The sequence below is a fragment of the Felis catus genome, chromosome E1, assembly GCF_018350175.1.
Source record: "Felis catus isolate Fca126 chromosome E1, F.catus_Fca126_mat1.0, whole genome shotgun sequence".
Classification (NCBI taxonomy): domain Eukaryota; kingdom Metazoa; phylum Chordata; class Mammalia; order Carnivora; family Felidae; genus Felis; species Felis catus.
Window position 1 is genome coordinate 37,982,642 of NC_058381.1, and position 8,157 is coordinate 37,990,798.

At 58.2% G+C, this 8,157-nt stretch overlaps 1 protein-coding gene across 2 annotated transcripts; it reads right to left on the reverse strand.

The window, feature by feature from the left end:
* Positions 1–126: 126 nt before the first annotated feature.
* Positions 127–6,853, reverse strand: PCGF2 (polycomb group ring finger 2). Of its 2 annotated transcripts, none has more exons than XM_019817798.3 (9): positions 5,657–6,853; positions 4,939–5,035; positions 4,584–4,639; positions 4,451–4,501; positions 4,141–4,249; positions 3,910–3,964; positions 3,722–3,820; positions 2,367–2,447; positions 127–1,823 (listed from the first exon to the last, which is right to left on the reverse strand). In XM_019817798.3, exons 1-9 carry the CDS (start codon positions 6,018–6,020, stop codon positions 1,446–1,448), a joined length of 1,290 nt encoding a protein of 429 aa, XP_019673357.1. In that variant the 5' UTR covers positions 6,021–6,853; the 3' UTR covers positions 127–1,445. The 2 variants fall into 2 exon arrangements, with proteins under 2 accessions (XP_019673357.1, XP_019673356.1); XM_019817797.3 differs by having other exon boundaries at positions 3,722–3,817; positions 5,657–5,808.
* Positions 6,854–8,157: the final 1,304 nt, after the last annotated feature.

Sequence of the window (8,157 nt, forward strand, 5' to 3'; positions counted from 1 at the left end):
GAGCAGCTCACATTCATTCCATACGGGGTCTCCCAAGGCAGGCTGAGCCCAGAGACGAGAGACACGAGGAGGAGGGCAAAGGACCCCCCCGCCACTTTCCCTGTCCCCCAAAGAACTACAGGTCCAGAGAGTATGCAGCATTTATTACAAAGCCAGGAGATACAAATGTCCCAGGGCAGGAGGGTACAGTCACAGCACCTCAGACACAGGACAAGGTGCAAACACAGACAAACCTGATGGGGGGGGGGGGGGCTCCCAACCCCAAACACCTAGGTTGCAAGGGAGTCTAGCCTCCTCACCTCCTCCCCGATCTGAGCTATGTACACTGGAGGGAAAACAGGTGGGCAGGAATCTGGTGGGGTCTGCCCTTCAGGGGGCAGTCCACTGACCTCGCGGGACGGAGCAGAGGTCAGAGCCTACAGGCTTCTGTCTTCTTGTGCTTTTAGATGCCTCTGTCGCTCTTTCTTGACTCTGCCTCAGCTGGGGGTGGGGAGGGGACTGGAGGGCTGCTGGCCTTTGGCACAATCTGGGGTCTGTGCTTGTCTGAGGTTAGCCCCACTCCGCCTCTCCACGGCACTCCAGGCCCCCAGATGGGACTTTCCTCCCAGCCTTGCTAGTCAGAGTTTCGGGGTGGGGTGGGGGGCAGGGGCAGAACGGGGTGAAGCAGTTCACATTGCTAAAGCCACAGTGGAATTTCAAGGGCTGAGGCCTCCCGTGGCCCGAATCTTCTCTTCCACGAGATAACGATGCAAAGGCCACACACACAGGAAAAAAAAGAAAATGGCAGAACTATCTATTCTTTGCACAAAGTTTCCACTGCAAGAGGAGGAGGTAAGGGAGATGCCATCTCCACCACCCACTCACTCCTCCGAACCAGGGGATAGACTGCATTTGTAAAAGGCACTGTCTTAGCAAGTCTCTGGACATTCAACAATGGGGGGGGGGGTGCTGGTGGGGCCGGACAGCAGCCAAAATGGGGAAAGAGAGAGGGTAGACCCCGTTCACAGCCGGCTGGAGTTGTGCCTAAAGCTTTGGGGGCTGGTGGGGCTCCCCCAACACCCCATCTGCCTTGGGAAACAGGAGGATGGAGTAGAGCTTTACTGAGCCTCAAGTGGCCCTTCGGGTCCACCGCCAGACACCCCCAAAATAAGAGCAGGGCAAATTACACAAGACCCCCTAAAAATGAACACTCCACCCCCCACACATACACACACACATAAAGTTTGTTTCCTGTGGCATTTAAATTAATCTGGTTGGTCCATAGAAAATAAGTATGTATATTTGGTTTTTCCTATGTACATATATATATAGATTTATTTATAAAACCCGCCCCCCACCCCTAAGGCGGGAGGAGCTGGGGCAAGTAGAAGAGGTGGAAAAGGGGCCCAGAAAAAGTGGAGGGGTGGAGAGGCATGGCTGGAAAAGGAGGGAGAGGGTCCCTTTCCTCAAGTTAAGGGGGGCACAGGAGCTCCGTTGACAGTCATCTTGCGCCCCCTGCTGGTGGAAGATGGTGTCTGCAGGCAGTTCGAGGTACCCCCGTTGGCAGCTGTGGTGGCCCCACTGGCTGTCGCAGGGGGAGTAGGGGAGGTAGGGTGGGTAGCCGGGGGCCCGTGGGAGCTGGGAGAGCCATGGCAGGGGGTGGCTGGGCTGGGAAGGGAGGAGGAGGTGGCTGGCAGGGTGGCAGGGCTGGGAGCCTTGTCGCTGACTGACTCACACTCAGATGCCCCGCTGGTGTTGGTGCCCTCCGAGGGGGTGGGTGCTGTGGGCAAGGTGAGCCGCTTGCAGGCCGGCTGGACCCGATACTTGAGGGGGAGAGGGCCATTCTGCAGGGAGAGGGGGCAGAGAGGCAGTGAAGGGGAGGGTGTCGGGAGAAAGAGGCCACCCAGGAAGCTACCCAACCCTCACCCCACAGTGGCCAGATAGAGGAACGGGGTCCGGGCCTTGGAGAGGAGCAGATAGGCAAACAAGACTGACCAAGCAAGGCCAGAGATACAGGGGCACACAAAGACCCAGAGAGGCAGACAGAACGTGCAAGGCCAGGGACCGGAGAGGAGAGAGGCTGGGAGGCAGGAAGCAGCATCCGCTCCTCCACGGCCACCCGACCCTGCTTTCTGCCCCAAATCAGGGCATGTCATCTGCCAAAGGGTCCTTTTTCCCTTTAGAGTGTGGGAGGCCATCATCGGAAGACGGCCGGAAGCGGCCGGCCTGCTGTGGCAGACCACCCTGGACGTGCCCAGCTCATGGGACAAGGCATGAACCGTGATTACTGGTCACTATGTGGTCACTGTGGCCACAGACCAATGCCAGACCCTGCAGGGCTCCCCTCCCGGCCCTGTCCCCGCCCTGCACCCTCCCACCCAGCTCACCCGCCGCCAGGGATAGATGTAGGCTATATCCATGAGAGTGTAGTACTCCTTCAGTGGCTCGTCCTCGTATAGAACCTCCACCTGGAGGAGGAGATGGAGAACACCATTACCCGGTTCAGGCTCAAGGCTCCAGCCATTTGGCAGAGAGGCTCCTAGCTAGGGGTGGGAAGTGGGCGATGGGGAGGAGGGACTTGCAGGTATTCCCTTACTACTTTGGGGTTTCGCGGTGGGTTTGACTTCCCGGTCAGGCTTGTCCCAACCGAACTCCAGACCACCAGACGGAGAAGGAAGGATCCAGAGAAGATACCCACATCATTAACAACCCCTGCCTCCCGCCACCCACACAGCTGTCTGAATCCCTCAATCTCTGGCAGGTCCTCCAGAGATAAAGGGGGGGCGGGGGGGGGGGGCAAAGAAAAAGCCCAGGTGAGAAAGATCTCGCAGAGCACTGGCTCTTGCCCAGGCTGCAGTGGAATGACCCTGGACGCATTAAAAAAAAAACACATGCTTGGGGCAGCTGGGTGGCTCAGTCGGTTGAGCGTCCGACTTCAACTCAGGTCATGATCTGGCCGTTCGTGAGTTCAAGCCCCCTATCAGGCTCTGTGAGGACAGCTCAGAGCCTGGAGCCTGCTTCAGATTCTGCACCCGCTCTCTCTCTCTGTCCCTCCCCCCACGCACGCTCTGTGTCTCTCCCTCTCAAAAATAAACATTAACAAAAAATTTAAAAAAAACAACAACACATGCTTGGATCTCACCAGAGATTCTGATTTAATTGGTATGACATGAGTCAAGTTTTAAAGCCTCCCACACGATTCTGATCTGCAGCAAAGTTTGGGATCCGTTGTCCTAGAGCCTTGATACCCAAAGTGTGGTACACAGACCAGTAGTATTGGCAACACCTGGGAACCTGCTAGAAATGCAGAACCTATCTATGCTTTAACAAGATCTTTAGAGAACCAGTGACGTATTCGAATTTGAGAAGTGCTGTCCAAGACCTCCAGTGGAATTTCAGACTGGCCTTCCTTCAGCCAGATGGCCCCAGACAACCCCCTATATTTCTGCACACATACCTCTGCCACAGTTCTGAACATGCAAGCATGCACATGTGCACACATATGCACACACACACACGTACACTCCGTCTTGGTTCCCGTGCATCTCTGTACACTGGCTTCAACAGACAAAGACTACTCCACCCTAATCTTGGTTTCAATTACCCTTCTACTCAGCTCAATTACACAACCACGCAGGTCCTCGTGTCACCCAGCCTGCTCAGAACAGTGGCTGGGATGCACAGATTGCCAGATGCAGCCACACAACGGGCACTCGGTTTCTGAGAGGGCCCAGGGACTCACCTTGTATTTGCTGGGCACATCCATCTTGTTGCGAAGAAACTTGGCGAGATGCATGACAGTCATGGCTGCTGGGCATTGCAGGAACCGCACCCCCGTCTGCTGAGGGAGAAGCACCCAAGGGCTGGGGTCCGCCCCAGGCACTCTCTCCCAGTCCGCATCCCACCCCTAGGCAGGTCCCCAGCACTCACCTTCTCCTTGTCCCCATCCCCATTCTCCAGAGGACCCTTCTTTTCCTCCCGGTCCCTGGGGGAGGAGAAACAATGAAGCTAGGGAACCCCTGAAGCAGGCAGGATCCCCCAACACACACATCCAGAAGACCTTCCTGGAGACACCTTCTCCTGCTAGGGGAAGGGGGCCAGGGTGGGAGAGAGGGGCGACCCAACCTAGGACCCCCAAAACCAGGCGTGGCTCAGACTTGCCTGACACCTTCGTAGAACTCGATGGAGAGGCTGACGATCTCGTTGTCGCTCAGAGCTCCCTTCTCCTGCTCCAGGACCTCGCCGCGGTCCTCATTGGAGCCGTTGGGGACTGCAGAAGGAGAGAGAGCTGAGGGGCTGGCCTAGGACGGGGACAGGAGCCCCACCAAGGACCCTGGATCTCACAGCTCGGGGTGGGGGTGGTGAGCGCAACCATCCTCTGGGCCGGGGCGGTGACGCGGCGGCACGTGCAGGGCGGACAGCCCGGGGCGGCACCACCTGCTCGGGGGAACAGGCAAGCGAACACGCTCACCTTCAGTCAGGGGGTACGCTGCATAGAAATCCCGCCGCCGCTTCATCTCATCTGGAAGAGGAAAGCAGGGTGAGGATGGAGCACTAGGCAGGGAAGCGTGGGGCTGTGGGCAGGATGAAACAGGGGTAGATACCTTTAAAAAGCCCAGGGACCAGTTTATAGACGATGTCTTGCAGGGTTTTGTCAGATCTGGAAAAAGCATGGAGTCCCGTCAGCAACCACCTCACCCTGCTCTCCCCAGCCAGGAACCCTTATTCCCACCTCCCCTCCTTAGATCCGGGGCACAGGCACCAGGGTCCCCAGAGGCACGGTCTTTACCCCTCTAGTACTTCTCAGCCTAGACAAGCCGGATACGACACAGAGGGAGGGGAGGGGCCTTGCTTCTCCCCCACCTGCCACCTTGGCTATAGGATGCAAAGAGGGCTGAGGGACAGAGGGCAGATGACCCAGAGAGTCCGCGTGGGCGGGAGGGACAGTGCCGGGCCCACCTGATGCTCAGCAGCGGCCTGGTTTTGTGGACCTGCACATCACACATGGGGCAGTACTTGTTGGTCTCCAGGTAGCGCACGATGCAGGTTTTGCAGACTTGGGGGTGGGGGGGGTGGAGAAAGAAAGGAGAGTCAGAGCCCCCTTCGTGATCCAGGACCAGCCCCCGACGGCCTCTGCTCAGATTCAGGTATCCCTTCCTCTCCACCTTGTCCCCGCAGCTCAGCCCATTCAAAGGCTCAACGTGGTCCTGGTCTCACCCCTCCTCCGTCCTTGGGGGAGGAGGGGCCGTGGGAGTGCGTGCGTGCGGGTGTCAGGCCAGTGTCATGTACCAAGCAGAAGGGGAGCCCCAAGTCCGATGGAGTACAAAACAACAGCCCGCCTGCTGGACACCTCCCAGGGTCCTGGACCTCTGCCACCAAGCCCAGTGTGCACGTGGGGGGGCACGTGCATCTTCAGGGGCTGCAGCTCCAGCCAGAGGATGGAGGAGGGAACCGAGGGGTCAGGTAGGTGAAAGCTCCTGAAATAAACCTCCGGGCTGACCCCTCCCGTCTCCCCCCTGCCCCTCAGGAGTCTCTCTGCGGCCAGGGACCGCCACGGGGTGCACGGATGCGTGTGCTCTCCAGGGCAGGGCCTTGTGCTCTGCCCTCCCCAGGCAGTGCCCCTCCGACCTGGCCAAAGACTGCCCGTCCTGAGCAGCGGCCCCTCTGCCCAACTCACAGGAATGCAAGCACTCCACGATGGTAGTGGCGTCGATGAAGTACCCCCCGCAGAGGGCACACATGAGGTGAGGGTTCAGCTCTGTGATTTTGATCCGTGTGGTCCGATGCATGATGCCGGGGTGGGGGGCAGGGGGCCTGGGGAGCGTCACCCTGAGAAATGAAAGTGGAATCAGAAACCCAGAGGCCCAAGAGCCCCTCCCACAGTCCACACCACCCAGCGTCTGTCCCGAAGCGCAAGGCTTTTGCTCTCTGCCTCCGAGGCCAGACTGGCTACGTGCATGGGGTTGGCTCCTCCTGGCCCCTCTTGAGTATTCACCGGGTACGGGGGCTCTGGAGACGCGTGCCACCTTGAGCGACACCATCGGGCTCCATCTCAAGGGCAGGAGGAAAGATGAAGTTAGACCAACTCTCCAGAGGAGGCAGGAAAATTGAAGAGAACAGAGTTTTTCAAAATGTCCCTGATCCCAATCCACATTCACTGAAGTGAGTGCTAGGAGCTGAGGACACTTAGACCCCCCTCTACCCAGGTGCAAGGCCCCTGCCTCAGTCTTTCTACTCCATCCTCCCCTCCTTCCACCCCATCACCCTTCCCCCAGGAAGGCAGTCCCGGGAACACTGTGGCCACGGGATACCCTAGGTTTAGAGGGAGCACCCCACCACCTCGTCCTCCTAGCTCTACATCCAGACTGGGCCCGGAGTGGCTCCCTGGAGGTCCACCATACGCTGGCCATGCAGGTGCCAGGCCTGGCGCTCAGGCAGGAAACACGGAGGATGGTCCTTACACGCCCGAAGTTGGGAGCACGCAGCTCCAGCCTGACCCCAGCCCCGACCCTGCAGGTAGTGGCAAAGAGCCTGGGCAAAAAAGACTGCTCTTGCCCCTTCTGCACAGTCCCCGCTGGACGGCCCACCGTGCAAGTCCCCCGGTCCCACACGCAGTCCGGGACCTCCCTCCCAGGCACACACAGCCAATTTCTCCACGTGGACACTGCTGCCACTCCGGCTGCCTGTCCCCAGGCTGTCCAGTGACACATCACAGGCTCTCAGAGATATGCCCGCCAAAGCTGGGCAGAAAGTTCTCTCTGCAGCAGCCCCGAGCACCCAGCCAGGCCTTGGCAGGGACCTGGGAGGTCAGTCAGAGCCCAACTCTGAATTGGCTGATATGCCTAACTTCTCGGTATAAAAACCAAACCTGCACCTAGAAGGGAAGGCCCTTCCCTCCCTCCCTCCCTCCTCTTTCCCAGAGTAAAAGCCCAAGGCGTGGGGCTTGGGAGAGTGGCCAAGCCCCAATGACTCCTTCACAACATACCCCCTTCTCTCCTTTCCAGAGAGATTTCTAAAGCCACCATATTGGGTTTTCTAGGACCAGAAATTCACAGCCAGGATCAACAGTTTCTATAGAGACCCCAGGATGAGTTTGGCCAGGACCCAAACAGCCAACAGAGGCTGGCCAGAGACCCAAAGAGATGGAGAGACAGACACAAAGGCCACACGCGGGAGAGACACCAAGTCTGCAGGGCAGACAGAGGGGACCAAGCAAGCCCAGAGAGCCAGCGGAGACACAGCGGCCTAGGGAAGGAAAGGGGCTCCTGTCCCAAGGAGGGCGGCCTAGGCCCGCCTCCCTGCAAAGGTTCCCCCCTTGACAATTACGCAGAAGGCTTGCTGGCTACTCCACTGTTTGGTCGTTTCCATAGTAACCCTGTCCCTGGCAAGATGCCCAAATATTATTACAACCATCCAGAGGAGAGAACAAACTCCAAGTGGCTGTCTCGCTGAGTGTGTGTAATATCCATTGGATGTGTACGTGATGTCTGGGCTTCCAAAACTACTTTGTACGACTGCTTGACCTGTGCGTGTGTGCGTGTGTGCGTGTGTGCGTTTGTGCGTGTGTATCCAAATGAACCTCTGTGTGCATGCACAGACAGAAACAACACATTCTGGTCGATGCTGGTTGCTATTAGCGCATCTCACACCCGGCTCCGTCTCTCCCTCTCACGTACGCACACGTACGTACACACAAAACACACAGGCGCTTCCCACTGCCTCGGTCACCTCATTCACACACTGGCTGGATTTTCACAACACACACTGGCTCTTAAGAACTTGCATGCAGGTCCTGCCGGGTAGACTGTGGCCTCAACACGCAGGAGTTCCTAGGCAAGGGGCCGTGACCTTTACCCTCTCACTTCCGCGAGCATTTGTGCGAATTCGGGCCAAGATCATCTCTCAAGCTCCTTTCTAGACGCGCGGGAGAAGGAGGGAGCTGTGGAGCTGACTGTATAGAAATATTCCTCCTCGTCTGGTGTAAGAGCAGGCCCCCCTCGCCCGCACTCCCAGCTCCCCCCACCCTATCCCCAGGGGCCTCAGACTGCTACCTCTGGGGCTGGGGGTGGGGAGAAGCACTGATTGGCTCCTCACCTGATTGCCATGGTTACCTGCAGGGCCCTGCCAGCAGGTGCCAAGAACAACCGTAAACAGGAGCTTGGTTCCCCCACTGTTCGC